The sequence below is a fragment of the Bos indicus x Bos taurus genome, chromosome 19 (genome assembly GCF_003369695.1).
Source record: "Bos indicus x Bos taurus breed Angus x Brahman F1 hybrid chromosome 19, Bos_hybrid_MaternalHap_v2.0, whole genome shotgun sequence".
NCBI classification, from domain to species: Eukaryota; Metazoa; Chordata; class Mammalia; order Artiodactyla; family Bovidae; genus Bos; species Bos indicus x Bos taurus.
Window position 1 is genome coordinate 42,942,223 of NC_040094.1, and position 18,938 is coordinate 42,961,160.

General features: G+C 55.1%; 1 protein-coding gene and 1 non-coding gene across 2 annotated transcripts; both read right to left on the reverse strand.

Moving 5' to 3' along the window:
* Positions 1-289: 289 nt before the first annotated feature.
* Positions 290-10,286, reverse strand: LOC113877208 (keratin, type I cytoskeletal 42). Its single transcript, XM_027517096.1, has 8 exons — positions 7,119-10,286; positions 4,733-4,815; positions 4,451-4,607; positions 3,149-3,310; positions 2,446-2,571; positions 1,978-2,198; positions 725-774; positions 290-600 (listed from the first exon to the last, which is right to left on the reverse strand). The coding sequence occupies exons 1-8, from the start codon at positions 7,581-7,583 to the stop codon at positions 503-505; spliced, it is 1,362 nt and encodes a 453-aa protein (XP_027372897.1). The 5' UTR covers positions 7,584-10,286; the 3' UTR covers positions 290-502.
* Positions 10,287-18,308: 8,022 nt separating this feature from the next.
* Positions 18,309-18,412, reverse strand: LOC113878613. Its single transcript, XR_003507041.1, has one exon. It is a non-coding gene; the product is annotated as a U6 spliceosomal RNA (small nuclear RNA).
* Between the last annotated feature and the right edge of the window lie 526 nt (positions 18,413-18,938).

Consider the following 18,938-nt stretch of genomic DNA (forward strand, 5'->3'; position numbering starts at 1 on the left):
TCTATAACAGGTGTGGCTCCTGGAAAGTCTATGGGGCCCTTCCAGGGGCCAGCCACAGATAATGGGGCACCCAGGGACTGACTCTCAAAAACTTCCCCAACCTGGTGGACTGTCCCATCCCTCCATCTTCAAGCATCCTGCCTCCCTCCTTTGGGCCCCAGGCCCAGATGGGCTGGGAGAACAGATTGGCAGGTGACAAGCAGCCCCAAACATTTAACAAACTCTCCTCACCCCGCCATCGCCAGCCCACAATGCCCAAACCAATGACCAGACCAAATCACAGGAGACATTGAACTTCAAGCAAAGCTTTAATTGCAGTCACTGGGACAAAGTCAGGAGACCCCCCTCAGCGAGGGGAGGCAGGAAGCAGACAGAGAAATGCAACAGCTCTTGGGTGGTGGCCCAGACGGGCTCTTGGGGCGTGGCAGTAGCGTGCTGGGAGATGGAGGCGATGGCTGCCCCTGGGCCCTGGAGGCTGGGCTGTTGCAGGTGGAAAGGGGCCTCAGTGGGTGGAGCGATGGACCTGCTCGCGGGAGGAGACCACCTTGCCGTCCTGGACTTCCTCCATGATGGTCCGCACCTGGCGGGTGGTCACCGTGCCTGCGGGCGGAGGGGGAGGGATACACACAGAACCTCAGGCTGGAGGCCCTCCCTGAGCCCCCCCCCACAGAAGGGGCCTCAGCCTCTCCCCACCCACCCTGGGCAGGACGGGGCAGGCTCTTACCTTCCCGGGTGGGCTGAGAGGCCAGGGACGAGGAGTACTGGGTGGACAGGCTGCAGGAAGAGGGGGAGCTGTCAGCCCAGGGGTGCCGGTGGGGAGTCCAGCCCCCTGGGAGGAGTAGCAGCTGGTGAGGCCGAGGGGAGCGAAGTCCCAGGAAATCGGAGAGAAATCACAGCGTGGGGTACACAGCAGAGAATGCCAACCACAGGGTCAGAGGGACAGGCCCAGTGGGCAGGAATAAGGAAAGCGGATACTCCAACAGGAGGCCCAGAGGCACTTTGCTGCCAACCAGGGATTTACAAGGAGAAGCTGAGAGAGTGGTTTTTTTTTTTTTCAGTATCCTGAAGGGCCCAATAAATAAACTTCATTAAAACAGGAGAGACTGCGGTTAGACTACAGATGGACTTGGCCACTGGCACAGAGCAAAACGCTGGAATGAGTGACTAAGCATGGAGACTCCAGGATATCCATGGCCCCTTTACACCAGGGCCTGAGCACCCTCCCAACTCCAAACCAGAGCACCACCCATCCTGGACAATGGGATCACCAACCAGTCACTGGAACCAGAAACCCAGTGCCATTGTTACCCATTCCTTCATGCACTTACTCAAACATTTATTGAGTTCCGCCTACAAGCCACGCTCACCCCCGTGTTCAGGCATCCAGCCCTGCTGTTTTTAGCTAACACATCTTCTGGGTACACGACCTCCCCTCCCCTGTCCTCCACCTGCCTTATAGCAGGGCTTCTTCCCCGGTGACTCAGATGGTAAAGAATCTGCCTGCAATGCAGGAAACCTGGGTTCGATCCCTGGGTCAGGAATCCCCTAGAGGAGGGCATGGCCACCCACTCCAGGATTTTTGCCTGGAGAATTCAATGGCCAGAGGAGCCTGGAGGGCTATAGTCCATAGAGTCACAAAGAGTCTGGACATGACTGAGCGACTAACACGTTCCCTGGCCTTACTCCCTGCTCCAGCCTCCTGACAGGTCTCCCTGACCTCACCCTGGACCCTCAGACACATTTCTCTCTCTGTAGCCCAAGTGACTGTTCTAAGACATCTTGACAACCATACTTCTCTCTACACAAAAGGGCCCCGTTGGCTCCCCAGAGCCTATACCATCTAGTGGGCCCCCAGCCAGTGTTCTCTGCTTCATCTCCTGCAAGCCTCCACACCTCCTCCTGCTTCAGCTGGTGCCATCCCTCCCTGGGTGAAGCCACCCCAGCCCTCCAAGCACAGGCAGGGTGCCCTCCACTCACTGGGCGTCCTCGCCCTCTAGCAGGCGGCGGTAGGTAGAAATCTCCTGCTCCAGCCGGGTCTTCACGTCCAGCAGCACTTGGTACTCATGGTTCTGCCGCTCCATGTCACAGCGGAGCTCGCTCAGCTGAGCCTCAATGCTACTGATGAGTCCCTGCAGCTGGGCCAGCTGGGCTCCATAGCGTGCCTCAGTCTCTGCCAGGCTGCCCTCCAGCGATGCTTTCTGGGGGTCAAGGTGTAGGTGACTGGGGAAACCGAGCTGGGGCCCTTCCCCACGATGGAGCCCCCAGAAGTGGGTCCCCAGGTGGTGCAGGCCTGTGGGTGCTGCCAGCATGGCAGGGCAGGAGGTGGGGCAGAGTATGAAGAGGCAGGGCGGGGCAGGGAGCCTCTGGTTCTCCCAGTGGGGGTCCAGGAGGCAGGGCCCACCCTGGAGCGGTGGGCACAGGGCAGGGAGGGGACAGCGGCCCTACCATGCTGAGCTGGGACTGCAGCTCAATCTCCAGGTTCTGGACCGTGCGGCGCAGCTCCGTGATCTCCGTCCTGCTGCTCTGCAGGGCTTCGGTGTTGGTGGCCACCTCGCGGTTCAGCTCCTCCGTCTGGAAGGCAGGATGGGCCCCTGGGGCTTGAGGAAGCTGGCAGAGGTGAGGCAGAGGGCAGGGGCCATCCCCGAGCCCTGACCTCCCAGACCTGCCCTTCCCCCGCCCTAGAGGGCCTCAGGCCCACTGGTGCACACTGGCGCTTGCAGGATTCATCTTGTCCTGCGGTCCTTTGCTTCTTCCTTACTGGGTTGCAGGCACATGTAAGGGCAGGCCCTGGCCTTTGCTCTCTGTGTGCCCATCACAGTCTGGGTGCTGCCACTGCTCAATGTGTTGTTCTTACTGGGGGCAGGGGAGTCTGCATCCAAATACACACCTGCCTATGAGTTCCCAGGCTGGGAGAGTGTCTGGTGGGGTCAGGAGATCTGGCTCTGCTCCCCCTGCCCCCGTGAAGGGCTATGTGAGCTTGAGGCCTCTCTGAGCCTCATAGTCTCCCCCTGAACGTGATGGTTTGGTCCCAACTGGTTTCCAAAGGTCCTTCCAGCTGGGAATCCACATCTGCAAATTTTCCAGTCAGTGCTCAGCACAAAGCACAAGCACCCACACGTGTGCACACCTGCTCACGCGGGCCACCCACCTTGCTGAAGAACCAGTCTTCGGCATCCTTGCGGTTCTTCTCCGCCATCTTCTCGTACTGGTCGCGCATCTCGTTCAGGATGCGGCTCAGGTCCACGCCGGGGGCGGCGTCCATCTCCACGTTGACGTCCCCACCCACCTGGCCTCGCAGAGCATTCATCTCCTGGACAGAGAGGGGTACAGGGGCTCACTCAGGGCCATCCTGGGGAGCGTCCCTGGGGCTGCCTTCTCATTCTGGGAGAGATGATTGCAGAGGACAGACATAGATAGGCCAACAGCTCCTCACCCTGATGGCGGAGATGGATGTTGTCATGTCTCAAACGTGCATGGCTGTGGATGTCAACAATCTCCCCCAACACACACTTGGATGGTGGGCTTCGCCCAGCCCCAGTGCATGCTGGGGCAGGAGAGAAGGCAACTCCTGGTTATGCTGGGGGATGAGTCAGGACAACCTCACTCCCTGCCCTGACCCCTCACTTCGGGGCCCTACCACCAACCACGCAGCACGAGCACAGGGAAAGCAGCCCCTTGCTGGCACTGGGGGAGTCAGACCTCATTAGGAAATGTGAATCTGCTCAGGGATGCATCCCCAAAACCAGCCTCAAAATCAAGCAGAACCACTGGATGAACTCCTGCTGTTTGGGCATTAGGCTCTCTCAGCTCAGGCCACCCCAGAGGTCTGGTGAGAAGGAAGCCACACGGCTCATCAGTCCCCCTGCAGGGTCTTGGATCCCTACCCTTGGGTTAAGCCTTGGGGTCCCTAGGTGGTGGGAGAAGTGGCAGAGTGGTGACGTCAGAGCTGCTGCAGAAATGGCTCAGGGAGACCTGGGGAAGACCCACCCCTGTGCAGCCTTGGCTAAATTCCTTAACCTCTCTGAACCTCAGTCCCCTCGCTGGTAAAGGGAGGAACTCGCTCCTTTCTCCCAGCGACACTGTCGGTATCAGCTGAGATAATCGCATGAATCACTTGGAATGCGCTGGGCAGATGTTCCTTGTTGTTATGACTATCACTATTACAATTAATCATAATAATTAGCCGGTGAGTTCTTAGACCGATTGGCCTATTAGATAGTTAACTGCCACCACATAGCAGGCTGTCCCTGAGGGACAGGGAAGTATCTTTCCGGAGAGAGGGCCCTCCAGGCCTCAACCAGGGCCCCCTGAGGGTCTCCCAGGGTCAGAGCCAGGAACGCATCAGAGACAGGAATTGGACAGAGAACGTGGCCTTGGCCCAGGCAGATGTGGGAGCCCAGCCTTGCCTGTTTCCAGGCAAGTCTTTCCCGTATCCCCAAGCCAACCTCACCTCCTCGTGGTTCTTCCGGAGGTAGGCCAGCTCCTCCTTGAGGTTCTCGATCTGCATCTCCAGGTCGGCTCTGGCCAGGGTCAGCTCGTCCAGCACCCTGCGCAGGCCGTTGATGTCGGCCTCCACGCTCATGCGCAGGTTCAGCTCCGTCTCGTACCTGGAGCGAGGGGAAGCATGAGCCATGGAGTGCCGCGAGGACACCCTCATACGCACAGAGAGCTCTGTGGGGTGCAGAGCCAGACCGCACCAGCCCCCTGAGCCGCCCGGGAGGCCCCGACTCACTTGGTGCGGAAGTCATCAGCTGCCAGGCGGGCATTATCGATCTGCAGCACCAAGCTGGCGTTGTCAATGGTGGCCGCCAGGATCTGGGGGACATGGTGGGGCCAGTGAGCAAGCACGCTCGGCAGCCCTGGGAAGGCCTTGCAACACCCCTCTGACAACCCTTTGGATAGTGGGCTGGAGTGAGGGAGGTGAGGGCCCCTGTGGTCTCCTCACAAGGAGAGAAAGCATGATACCCAGGCATGCAGACCATGATGCCAGTAGAAAGACCCATATGCAATCCTCTCCCACCATGGGAGTCACTGCCTAAGCTGCCTGGACCTCACTCCATCTTCCCCAACTAAACTCACCTCTGGGCTCAGTTGCCACCTCCTCCAGGAAGCCCTTTTGCATTCCCTGAGTCCTTCCTCCCCATCATTCCTCCCCTCGGCCCATCTCTCTTACACAGTACTTCTCACAAATGCAATTTTTTCCCATGACTTTTTTATGTGTATTTTTCTTCTCTTCCACTGGTCTCTGTGCTCCAGAGGAACATGGCCTTGTCTCATGCCTGTCTCATTCTGTTTGGAATCCCCAGCCCTGGGCACAGTGCCTGGCCCAGAGTCAACCCCCAGGAAACATTAATTTAATTAAACAATTAATGAAATGGTTAATAAAGCTATGATGGGTCCCACATCAAACCTTAGGACAAGGTTTTCTTTTCCCGCAGGGTTATCTGGGAGGTTCAAACGACCACAGGGAAAGGGGGAGGCTCTGGAAGGAACAGAGCTGTCATTATTGCTAGAAACACAGGAGAGAGGCTCCCGTCAAGGGCCATGGGGGAGGGCAAGGCCCCTGCATGCTGCCCAGAGGAAGCAGAGAGGAAGTCTTGGCAGATGAGCTGGGTCGACTTTGGAGTTTTTTAAGACTGAGGGTTGAAGTGTACGGCTGTGAGAGGGGGAAGCCCCAGGAAACTCAGCCTGGACCTCAGAGCCCACTCGAGGCCCTAAGTTCTGAAAAAGCTCCCTGGGTCAGTCTCGGTTTTCAGACTGAACCCAGGAGCCAGTTTGAACTCGCCCCAGGACCTCAATGGGCTGGTCTGCAGCCTGCAGACCTGCCCCACCTACCACCTCCCACCTCCCACTCAGGAGACTGATGGGGCCCAGCAAGTGGGTGGTGGTGCAAACCGCCAAAGGGCAGTGACTCAGCGGCCTGGTGCGCAGCGTGCTGGGGTCTGGGGTGAAGAGCTGGCTGACCCCAGAGCCCAGGAACACTGACTCACCAGGGCTCCCCTGGGTTCCCCGCTGCCCAGACCAAGCCCAATATCTGATCTGGCACGCCCATCGGTGCGGCTTCCAGGGGGCAACTGCAGGAGTTCCCTTTCTGGCCTGGGTCCTTGGCAGGAGCAGGCAAAGCCCCTCACAGGGCCACAGGCCTGCTTCTCCACCAGGAAACTGAGCGGGCTGAGCCCAGGTCAGCCAGCACCCAGCCTAGACCTCCCCAAGCCTGGCTCCTGAACCTCTTTGACCTCTCTGCTGCCTCTGGAAACTGCAGCCCTTTAGGTCCTTCCAGCTAGAAGTTTTGTGCAAAAGACCCAGGTGCAACGTTCACAGGATGCCAAGGTCATGAGTTCATAGAGATCATAGTGTGTGTGTGTGTTGCCTCTTCCATCAGACTAAGTTAGAGAAATTTCTCCCCTTGGGAGCTTCCAGTCTGAGTGGGAAGACACAGCGCCTTTTCTCAGGGACCACCCTGCCCTCCTCCGCAAACTCAGCAAGGAGAGACAGATTCTGCCCTTAGGAAACCCCAGAGTGACCATCATGGAAGGACTAAGGAAGACCCACAGAGAAAACAACTGTGAGAATATGTCAAACTCAGTGAAATCAGCCCAATGAACAAAGCATAGACTGAACCTCAAAGTATAGAAAGGACCCCAAGGTCTGAGGACAAAAGTCAAGTGCCGTCCATCCAGGAGGACTGCCTGGAGGAGGTGAGGCAGGTAGCAGGGGAGCAAACTCAGAGGAGAATGGACTAGTGAGAAGGAGACTTCCAGCCTCATCTCCCAGCAGCCACACCAAATTTGTTCCACTTCTATGCCTTTGCCCACACTGATCTCTATACCTGGAACATCTGCTGCTGCCCTCAAGGTTCTGAAGACTTCCCTGACCATGCCTACATCACCCACACCAAATACCCTCCCCCAGGAAGAAGGAACTCCAAACAGCCTCCCTTCACAGGATGCCCTCCAGGCCTGGGGACCAGAGCTGGGTTCCAGGGCAAGTGAGAGCGTGAGTGAATGAATGAATGAATGATGGAAACCTAGGCTGGAGGAGAGATGTTGGCAAAGGTCCAAAGTTGGGATGCATGAGTCGGAAGTAGATACTGAGGACAGAGGGCAGGGAGTGCCCACCTTGCTCCGAAGCTCCTCGATGGTCTTGAAGTAGTGGCTGTAGTCTCGGGCGGGCCCGGGTCCCTGCTTCTTGTACCAGTCATGGATCTTCACCTCCAGGTCGGCATTGGCCTCCTCCAGGGCGCGCACCTTGTCCAGGTAGGAGGCCAGGCGGTCGTTGAGGTTCTGCATGGTCTCCTTCTCACTGCCTCCCAGCAAGTTGTCGACCGTGCCAAAGCTGGAGCCGAAGCCCCCGCCCAGGTTGCAGGTATAGCCCCCGCCATAGCCGCCCCCCAAGCCCATGGAGAAGCGGGACGAGGACATGGACATGTTGCCAGAGCCGCCGACTCCCAGGAGGCTGGGGGCCCGGCAAGCACCCCCAACACGGATGGAAGACATCCGAGAGAAACCCCCACTGGGCATACACAGGCCTTTGACAGAGCCGGAGGTGGAAAACTGGCGGATGCTGGTGGTGGTGGCGGCCATGATGTCCACAAGTCAAGCGCAGGGTCTGGTCTGGACAGAGACCCCGGGCAGCCCTTTATAGTCAGGCTAAAGGGGGGCTGGGCCCCTGGCCCTTGAAGTCGGAGCCAAAACCCCAGCCGTGTAATTTGCTTCTGTACAAGCCGCCCAGGGCCTGGGGCTCAGGCTGGACACCCGAGTGCCTCCCCCGGCCCCCTCCCCTGCCCAAGCCTGGCCTGGGCACGATAGCCTCTTAGCCGCCATTGTTAGAAACAAAGGTGGTGTTGGAGCCGCAGCCCCGGGGGTAGGGTGATCCTCCATCCTCAGCCGCAATTAGGCAGCTGAGCTCATCCTTGGGGGAGTCCGGAGAACCCAACCCTGGGAGCTAGAAAGGGCCTGGGACAAGGCTCCACAGGCCCGGAGCCTGGGGCTGCTCTGGCCCCCCACCCAGCATCCTTGGATCCCAGGGAGAGGGTGGAGAGATCCAGGGGGACACCCTCCCCCACCTCTCACAGTGGGCCTGAGTCAGCCTCTGGCTTAGGGGAGCCCCCAGCTCTCCTGAGATTACTTCCAGCCTGTGCAGAAGACTCAGTCCCTGGCCAGGGGGCTGCCCTGAGAGGAACAGTCCCAGCTGCTGACCTGAGGGAACCCTGGATTCAAGCCTTTCAGGAAGTCAGTTCACTGCCTCGGTTGCCTCATTTGCAAAATGGGGTAACTCCTGCCTCCCAGGGTCTTTGTGGGAATGAGTCAGGCGGGGACTGAGGGAGAGAGGGAATCAGAGAGTTGGTTAGGGGGACTGCCACTGCTCACTCTACCAGTACCTGTGGAAAGACGCCCCCAAAGGGCCCCCAGAGAAGGCGCTGAGCGCAGGAGAGGCAAGACCTGCCGGGCGGCCGCACCCTGGGGAAGGGCGGCCCCTGCGAGGAAAAAGCACAAGCCCACATCCTGGCGGCTGGCACCCGCCCGCTCCCAGCCAGGAGATTAGCAGCCTAATCTCGGCGGTGCTAATGATTTAGGTGCTGCCAGGACCCTGGCGTCTGTGTCTGCAAGGGGCCTGTCTGAATGGGAAGCTTCCAGGGGTGGAGGGAGGCACATGGGTGGCCTGGGCTCTGGGCCCACACACACGGGGACAGGGAGGGAGTCCGGGTTCCACGCAGATCAGAGCTGGTGTGCTGAGGTCAGACTGCTGGAAGGACTTCCTGCCTAGAAAGTGGGTGGCCTCGCACGCAAGGGTGTCTCCTTGTTGGAGAGTGGAGACTGCACGGGCTGCCGAGAGAAGACAACCAGAGTTTATTCTGCTCCCACCTTGACTGTAAAGTCTGGGGGTTCCCAGCGTTCCTGGGAGTGGGGAGCAGGGTCTCAAGGTCAAGACTAGGGGGCAAGGTCAGAACACCAGGGTTCTTCCACGATATCTGGGAGGACTTCCTGCTACTCCAGGACAGGCTGGGGAAGGGAACAAACAGAACCTGGGGTCACCTAAGTGGCTCAGAGGCCAGCCTTGCACCAGCCACTCACCCCCACAGAGAAAGAGCTTCCCCTCCGCTGGAGCCACCCTCCCAGGAACCCCCTTCCCCCAGCAGCTGACTGCCCTCCTCTGTCCAGACAGGCCTCCCTAAGTTCAGAGAAGTGAATATGAAGCAGAGCTAGCAGCCTGGAGAGGGGCAGGCCACAGGGCACCCGCCACCCACCCTCTGCCTCTCCAGAGCCTGCACCCCACCTCCAAACTACCCAGACGTTAGTCTTGAAGCCCAGTTTGAAGGGACAGAGAGTTTCCTAACCTTCTTTTCTCGAAAATCACCAAGGCCCCACCATCACCCCGTCACTCTACCCTTTCCCCTGCTGACATCAGGCTGTGCGCCAAGGGCAGGGCCTAGGTTTCCCCACACCAGTGACTCCCAGGCCCTGTGCCTCTGGTCTTTAGAGACTCTGCCACCTCTGGAGCCCCCCTCCACTTCTGTGCCCACCTCAGCCCAGAAAGGCCTCACTTGCGGAAGGACAGGCCCAGCTCAGCTCCTCTCCCCAGATGGAGGGGCAGAGACAGACCCCAGGAAGGTCTCCCTGGGTCTCTGGAGAGTGTGGCCATCCTTGGAAGGCCTAAGAAGACCAGACATGCTTCCTTCACGGCTCTGGACAGCCCTTGCCGGATTTCCCCAACGATGCTGTGAGGAAGCCGAGGCCCAGGGTTTCTGAGCAGCCAGCAGGCAGTAGGCAGGGCCTGAAGCCAGGGCCCGAACAGTGCCCACTCTCCGTGCCAGGGAAGGAAGGAAGGCCTGGCAGGAGCCAAGGTCCTCTCGGCCGTGACTCCTCCTGCCCGGGCCTGTCCTCCACCCCCAGCAGGGAGAGGCCCCTGACAGCCGGAGGGGCAGCACCAGGCCCACACCCCCCGCAGGTGTCAGCAGCTTGGCCCAAAGGAGGAAGAGGAAGGGAACAGGAGGAGGCATCCAGCCCCAGAGGCCGCTGGGAGTCCAGCACAGCAGGGAGGGGACCGCCGGAAGAGACCCCGGGCAGACGGCTGAATCCCCCCAGGGTCCCCACGCCAGCCCCGGGCTTGACCAAACCTCCAGGCCCTGGGTTTCCTCTCCAAAGGTTGCTGAAGAGCCCGTGCGTTCTCAGCATGAGTAGAACAGGCCTGTCTCGGACTTCAGCAGGACTAGGGTATCCGGAGAAGGCAATAGCACCCCACTCTAGTACTCTTGCCTTGAAAATCCCCTGGACGGAGGAGCCTAGTAGACTGCAGTCCATGCTAAGGGTCGGACACGACTGAGCGACTTCACTTTCACTTTTCACTTTCATGCACTGGAGAAGGAAATGGCAACCCACTCCAGTGTTCTTGCCTGGAGAATGCCAGGGACGGGGGAGCCTGGTGGGCTGCCGTCTATGGGGTCGCACAGAATTGGACACGACTGAAGCGACTTAGCAGCAGCAGCAGCAGGGTATGCGGGGAGGGTCCCTGGGACTACACTCACCCTATGGTGTTGATGGAAGGTGCAAGGTGATCTGGGGGGCCCCGTATGCAGTTGATGTTCAATAGATGCATATCAGGACTTCACTGGTGGTCCAGTGGTCCACCTTCCAATGCAGGGGACACAGGTTCGATCCCTGGTCTGGGAACTAAGTTCCCACATTGATGTTGTGGTTCAGTTGCTAAGTTGTATCCAACTCCATCCCATGGGGCAACTAAGCCAGCACGACACAACTTCTGAGCTCGAGCTCTAGAGCCTGTGCTCTGCAACAAGAGAAGCCACCGCAATGAGAAGCCCACGCACCGTAACTAGAGAGTCGCCCCTGCTTGCCACAACTAGAGAAAACCTGAGCACAGCAATGAAGACCCAGCACAACCAAAAATAAATTCTAAAAATAAAAGTAGATGCATATTGATGTTGACAAACATCTTGCCACAACAGCCCAGCTGACCTTGGCTCCTACAGGGCCCCCAAGCATTAACTGTCACCCTCCTAGGACAGTGCCCACCCACCCAGAACCCAGAACACAGCATGTATGCAGCAGGTGCTCTGTAAGTGTTCGCTGAGTTGTTAGGAACGAGGACCCTAGACTGTGACTAGGGTGGAAGACAGGGACCCAGAAAGGGACTACATGGCCACCTACCCTCCCTCCAAGGAAAGAGTGAGGTTGGGAAAGTGAGAGGCCCAGGATGTGGGGGTGAATCCCAGCTGGGACCTTGGCTTGACTGATGAAGAGAACACCCCAAATCCTTAAGGGTTCTCAAAGCCCTTGCCCTACCCCCAGAGCCCGGCCACCAGGGCCTGTCAGCTTGCTTCCTCAAAGACCCTGAGCCCCTCTCACCTGTGGGGACCTCGCCCAGGATGGGCTACACAGGGTCACCAAGGATGCCCTACCCCTTACCTCACCCTGAGCACCTCCACCCCCTGGCCAGTAAGTGCACCCTCGCCCTGCGTGCTTGCCCTCAGGTGGAATCCTCTTCCCCTATTCTGGAGAAGAGGATAATCCTCTTCTCCTATTTCCTCAGCCTCTCTCCTGAGGCCCCAGGCCTGCCCTGCCCAGATCCACCCTCTAATGATTTGTGTCTGGTTCCAAAGAAGGCCCCACCCTCTGCCTCCCTGGCAGCCATGGGAGATGCAAACAATCTGGGCCCTCAGGAGGCATCCAATTAGGAGAGTCAGAGGCAGGGGGTTCCTCCAGTGCCCCCACACATACCAGAGAGCCCCAAGTGCTCCGTTCTCCCATAACTGGTTTCCAGGAAACATGCTCCCTGGGTGGACACCCGGGATACCGCATCTTTCTAGGCAAAGACACATCAGCTGTCCAGAGTCCCGTCCCAGCAAGGGCCAGAGGCCTCAGCGCCCAGAGCAGGAGGACAGGGCAAGGGAGGCCCCAAACCAGCAGGAATGGATGGGGAGGAGGTCCAGGAAGGGTAGCCAGAGTGGGGCACAGGTGGGAACCCTTGCTGCTTCTGAGGCTGGAAGAGTCCAGCTTGAGAGGACCAGCTTCAGCTTCTCCCCTCTGCCCCGCCTTTCTCTCCCCTATCCACCCCTCCCCTTCTTTGGCCTGAGGTAGCTAGCGGGGAGGATGAGAAGGCAACAGGTCAGGGGTGTCCCCTTTCAGGCCCGGGGCTCATCCCTTCTCCCCTTTGCCCTCAGGCTGAAGGGGACCTGAGGACCTGTGAGAACCAACTCAGAAATCCCAAAGGAACTCCAGACTGCCCACCCTCAAGACCCCAGCCTCCCAGGCCCCCAGGCCCTGGCCCACCTGCCCACTCGACTCTCCGTGCCCTGCGAGCCTGGTTGCTCCTGGATTAATTCACCCTCACTGGTCTCTGCTCTCCAACACTCTCAAGTGATTTCCTCCAGGGGATGTGTGGCCCAGGCTCCCTGAGAAAGAGGCTTCATCTCTCCCATCAGAGTGGATGTTTCCTAGGGTACACATTCTGTCTCCCCACTCAGACTGGGACCTCGCTCGGGGTGGGCACTGCGTCTCGCCTGTGTGATGCTCTGAGCTTGGCGTCTCCTTCCTCCCACCTAACACCACCAGCGGGAAGGGGGTCTCTTGGCTCTTCGATCACCTATGCCGCATGCATCCTCAGTCGCTCAGTCATATCTGACTCTTTGCAACCCCATGAACTACAGCCCACCAGGCTCCTCTGTTCATGGGATTCTCCAAGCAAGAATACTGAAGTGGGTTGCCATTTCCTCCTCCCCGCCTCCAGGGGATCTTCCCAACCCAGGGATCGAACTCGTGTCTCCTGCCTCTAGTTCCTTGGCAGGCAGATTCTTTACCACTGGGCCTCCTCTGATCACCCAGCCCACCACAAGACGATCCACATGACTGACCAACAAGAAAGGGGAGAAGCACACCTGTGCAGAGGCCTGGGCCCCGTGGACTACTCTGTCCCACACGAGGCCCCCAGCTGCTCCTCCCCATTAAAACCTGCCCGAAGCTGGCAGCTTCACAGCCCCCTGGTCCTGCCTCTGCCTCAAAACCCAGGCCCTGGGCTTGTTGTTCAACATTTCAGGTGTGATTCACTTTCTCCAGTAAGGTTTTGTTGGAGAGGAATCACAGCCCCTAATCTTCTCAACCCCCATGATCACTATTCTGCCCCTTATGGAAAGAGCTCACTCAGGAGGCCAACTCCAAGGGCCTGGATCGATGCAGACTCTGCTGTGGACAAGTCACAACCCTTCTCTCAGCTTCACCTGCAAAATGAGGCTACTTGGTTTCCATGACAAACTCTTGGTGAGGCTGACATGAGACAGTGGCTGGCCTCAGGCCTTGTGCACACTAGGGATTTGGAAGAATCAGCGACTCCCAAGCTGGCTGGGTGAAGGCTCCCAGGGTAAGAGGTAACCCTTCCCTCTGCTAGGCAGATGTCCCCGTCCTAACCTCCAGAACTGTGTACCTTATATGGCAAAAGAGACTTTGCAGGTGTGATTAAGTTAAGGAATTTGCATTCCTTAACTGGAATTTTCTGGATTTTCTGGTTGAGCCCAATATAGCCATGTGCATGAGTGCTAAGTCACTTCAGTCATGTCCAACTCTTTGCGATCCCATGGACCATAGCCCGCCAGGCCCCTCTGTCCATGGGATTTCCCAGGCAAGAATACCAGAGTGGGTTACTATTTCCTACTTCAGGGTGTCTTCCCTGACCCAGGGATCGAACCTGCGTGTCTTACATCTCCTGCGTTGGCAGGAGGGTTCTTTACCACTAGCACCACCTGGGAAGAGTCCTTAAATAGGGGTGGGGGCAGGGAGAAAGCTCAGAGCCAGAGAAGGAGATGTGACAACAGAAGCGGAGGGCAGAGAGAAGAAGCCATGAGCGAAGGAATGTAAGCAGACTCTCTAGAAGCAGAAAAGGCAAGGAACAGTTCTCCCTGAGTGCCTCCAGAAGGGGCTCAGCCCTGCTGACAGCTTGATTTAACCTTGCAAGATGCACTTCAGACCTCAGACTTCCAGAATTGTCAGATAACGTGAGTGTTGCTTTAAGCCCCTAAAGTTGTCGTTTGGGACTTCCCTGGTGGTCCAGCAGTTGAGAATCTGCCTGCCAGTGCAGGGCACACAGGTTCGATCCCTGATCCAGGAGGACTCTACATGCCGCAGGGCAACGAAGTTCATGCGCCACAACCACTGAAGCCCAGGCACCCTAGAGCCCACGTTTCGCAACAAGAGAAGGGACCAGAATGAGAAGCCCACGCACCACAACGAAGAGTAGCCCCTACTCGCCACAACTAGAGAAAACCCGGGCATGGCAACCAAGACCAGTGCAGCTGAAAATAAAATAAATAAATAATCATTTAAAAAACAAAGCTGTACTTTTTTTCCAATAACAATAGGAAATAATACCCTCTCCCTCACCTCTTTTAGTGCCAGAGTGCTAGTCGCTGTCACTCACGTTAGAATTATTATTTGGAGGTGGATCGGCTCCCCTTCTAGAATTACAATCTGTTACAGCCAAATGAGGGCTTCCCCGGTGGCTCAGCAGTAAAAGAATCTGCCTGCAATGCAAGAGACACAGAAGACTTGGGTTCGGTCCCTGAGTGGAGAAGATCCCCTGAGAAGAGCGTGGCAACCTACTCCAGTATTCCCACTTGGAGAATCCCATGGACAGAGGAGCCTGGCAGGCTACCGTCCATAGGGTCGCAAAGAGTCAGACATAACTGAAGCGACTGACCATGCATGCACAGCCAAAAGACAGCTTTCTGTTCATCTCTGAACCCACTCTAAGGTCTAACTTGGCACTTTATGCACAGGAAGTGCCCAATTGATGTTGGCTTGCTGGATGCAGACAGTAAGTGCCCGTGCTGGGCTTTTCCTCAGCACCCATTCATCGCATCCATGATGGGGCCATCACTGGGCTGGGTGCCAAGAACTCAGCACTGAGTCAGCTAAGCCCTGCCCTTAACGAGCACAGGCAGGTGAGCAAGAAATGGACACGCGGTCCATCCCGGGGCCGAGTTATTGTGCGGTGATGAAGGTGTGTATGTTCAGGCACCTGGGAGGAGCAGGAGGGAGCGACTCATTCAGACCAGGCTGCTGCTGATGGTTTCACGGGGAGGGACCACAAAGCCGGGTTTCGAAGCCAGGGCAGGGCTTTGCCAGGCAGAGGAGACAAGGTGAGAACACATCCGAGCAGAGGTGGGTGGGGACCAGGAGACTCGCAGCTGGATCACTGTTCACTGGGAGCAACAGGAATGCCAAGGAAAGCAAACCTCAAAGGAAACACATTTGATTGGCTACTGTTGGTTGAGCATCTACTGTGTGCTGAGCTATCCCTAGGCTCTGGGGATATGGTGATGAACACAAAAGTCGTCTTTGCTTGTACGGAGCAGATACTGTAGTGGGAAAGATGGAAAATAATCAAACCAGAGAATGAGATGTTCTCCGTGGAAGCATGAAAAGGGAAACAGCGCTTCCGGGGGCCAGAGCAGGAAGGCCTCTCCCGGGTGACATTTAAAGGCAAACTGAATTAAGGAAGGAGCCAGCACATGCAGGCAAAGGCATTCCAGGCCAAGGTAATAGCTGGTGGAAAGGCCCGGGGCTGAACTAAGACACTCCTTTCAGCATGGTTGGGGTGGGGGCAGTTAGCAGAGGAGAGGTGGGACTATGTAAGCTCAGAAAAGGGCAGGAGCCCCCACAGCGTAGTGGTTCTCCTCCTTTGCTCACAGGGCTGGTGAAGTAAAGTGAAGTGAAATCTCTCAGTCATGTCTGACTCTTTCCAACCCCAAGGACTATACCCTCCAGCCTCCTCTGTCCATGGAAATCTCCAGGCCAGAATACTGGACTGGGTAGCCATTCCCTTCTCCAGGGGATCTTCCCAAGCCAGGGATCAAACCCAGGTCTCCCGCATTGCAGGCAGATTCTTTTACCAGCTGAGCCACCAGGGAAGCCCTGATGAAAGCCAGGGCTGAGAACCATGCTCCAGAGTCTGGGGGACCAGAGCAAGGCATGTACATCCTGGTCAAGCAGTTTTTGTTTGTTTGACTGTGAACTTCCCAGAGCCTTCAAGAAGCTAATGTGCGCTGTGACTCTCCAAGGAGAGGACAGCATTTCGCAAACCTAATCACCCATGAAGCCCCTTCCAGGAGGAGCAGGTGAAGGTAGGGTTCCTTGGAACCCATTTTGGGAATCTGTGGACCAAGTCATAGGGCTTATTAGAGGGAGAAATGGCTAGAACGAAGGTTGGAAAGAGAGACCACCATGAAAGGTGTGCTCAAGAGTTTGGACTTGATTCTGTAGCAACAGAGTCATCCAAGCGTTGCTATGACGTTTCGTGTTGTTTTTGTCAATTTATAGAGATTTTAATCATACAAAGGGGTATGATCGATCTCTTCAATGCCTCCATCTCCCAGTTAATAATACCACAATCTTTTAGTTAATAATATCTCCTGGAGAGCCACCTCACTCTCTTTAATCCATTGTGACCGTGAGCTATAATTCATTCACTCCTGTCCCTCCCAACCTCCGCTCAGGCATCCAGGAATTTTTTCCTTCTCACGAACAATGATATAATAATAAACCTGCCTGAACATCTAGCCTGGTGAACTTTTACCAATATATCCTTAAGGGAATTTTAACAGTGGGATTATCGGATGAAGGGGTAAAGCCATGTTTTTCTTTTGATGGCTATTGCGAAATTTCCATTCAAGGTGAATGAAATTATATCTTTGCTTTAAAATACCCCAGTCTGCCCAACAAAAGGTGATGGAGGAGAGAGAAGGAACAAGAATGGCAGCATGTTCGTGGGCACAGAAAATAGACAGGTGGTTGCCAAGCAGGAGTGGGTTAGGGGAGGGATGAAGAAGGAGGTTGGGGTTCACAGATGTAAGCTCGTATATACAGATTGGATAAACAAAGTCCTACTGCATAACAGAGAGAACTATATTCAATATCCTACGATAGGAACTTCTCTGGCAGGCCAGTGGTTAAGAATCCTCCTTCCAACGTAGGGACCATGGGTTCAATCCCTGATCGGGGAACCAACATTCCACATGTCACAGTGCAACTAAGCCTGGGTGCTGCAGCTACAGAAGCCCATGAACCGCAAGGAAGACCCAGTTCAGCCAAAAAAAAAAAAAAAATCCTATAATAAACCATAATGGAAAAGAGTATTTTAAAAAGAATGTATATACATGTATAACTGAATCCTTTGCTGTACAGCAAAAATAAACACATTATAAATCAATTATATTTCAATTTTAAAATATTGAAAAAAGAAAAAAGGAATGGCAGCAAGTTGACGATTACTGAAGCTGAGTGATGGGCATATTATGAATATGAATATTCAGTCCTTAAAATTCACTGGAAGGACTGGTGCTGAAGCTGGAAGCTCCAATACTTTGGCCACCTGATGGGAAGAACTGACTCACTGGAAAAGACCCTGCTGCTGGGAAAGATTGAAGGCGGGAGGAAAAGGGGACGACAGAGGATGAGATGGTTGGATGGCATCACTGACTCGATGGACATGAGTTTGAGCAAGCTCAGGGAGCTGGTGATGGACAGGGAAGCCTGGCGTGCTGTAGTCCATGGGGTCGCAAAGAGTCGGACACGACTGAGCGACTGACCTGAACTGATGGGCATATGGGACTTTGTTCTGCCATCCTCTCTACTTTCATGTATATTTGAAATTGAAATTTGAATTTGAAATGTTTAAAAAAGGCCCCAGGCAGGCCCAGTGTCCTGTACATCATGGATCTTCACCTCTAAGTCTTCCTAAAAAGTCCTACACATTTTCACTTCCACCAACCATGAATGAGCATATTTCCCTCACCACGTCCATCAGCACTAGGTCTCATCAAACTTTGAAGTTTGTCTGTTGCTATTTTTCAAGTTTTGTCCTTTCAATGGTTGAAAAAGGTCTCTCTGTTGCTTCAATTTCCATTTCTTTAATCTTGAGTGAGACTGAACATCCTTCCCTAAATTGTTTTATTCTTGTTTTTTTATTTAATTTTTATTTTATATTGGACTATAGTTGATTTACAATGTTCTGTTAGTTTCAGTTGTACAGCAAAGTGATCCATTTATACACATACACATATCCATTCTTTTTCAGATTCTTTTCCCATATAGGTTATTACAGAATATTGAGTAGAGCTTCCAGTCCTATACAGTAGGTCCTTCTTGATGCTCTATCATATATATAGTAGTGTGTATATGTTCATTCCAAATTCCTATTTTATTCCCCCTACCACCACATATTCCCTTTGGCAACTGTAAGTTTGTTTTCAAAGTTTGTGAGTCTGTTTTCTAAATAAGTTCATTTGTATAATTTTTTTTTAAAAAAATATGTAACACTTCACGAATTTGCATGCATCCTTGCACAGGAGCCATGCTGATCTTCTCCATATTATTCCAGTTGTAGTATAAGCACTGCCAAAGAGAGCTCCCTTCCTGTTTTTTATGAGCTAGATGTTGCTACTCTTTACCTTTTTCCCCTCTGTGGGATCTTGTCCTTGCTGACTGGTGTGAGCTTTGGTCAACGTGGGAAGAAGGCGTTTCCTACATGAGTTACAAATGTCTTTTCTCAGTTGGCCATTGTTCTTCCAACCTTGTTTACAGTGTTTTTTCCCCAAACAAATGATTTCCCCTAGGTCACATTCGCTAAAATTTTTCTCGTATGAGTCTGGGCATCAGGGAGTTTGAAGAAGGGCTCACTTTGGTGGTGATGTGAAAGCTGGAAGGGGGCCAAAGGCCGGCCCCCAGGCTGAAAGGATGGCCTGGGAGAGAGATGAGGAGGGTGAGATGGGACACAGTGGCTGAAAAGGAGATGGGGCTGAGTGGGGGAGGCATGGAGATGACTCTGCATTTTCGGGTTGAGCAGATGGGTGGTAATGATGCCACTGACTCTGTCAGAGAAGCCAGACAGAAAAGTAGGGCTCAGAGGAAGAAAACAATTCTCCTCGGAGTACT

Excerpts from the sequence above, each read along its gene's own strand:
- LOC113877208 (XM_027517096.1), bottom strand. The coding sequence starts at position 7,583 with ATGGCCGCCACCACCACCAGCATCCGCCAGTTTTCCACCTCCGGCTCT. Across the intron at positions 4,816-7,118 it reads TCGAGGAGCTTCGGAGCAAG|ATCCTGGCGGCCACCATTGA; the intron begins GTGGGCACTCCC and ends CATGTCCCCCAG. Across the intron at positions 601-724 it reads CTCTCAGCCCACCCGGGAAG|GCACGGTGACCACCCGCCAG; the intron begins GTAAGAGCCTGC and ends CTCCGCCCGCAG.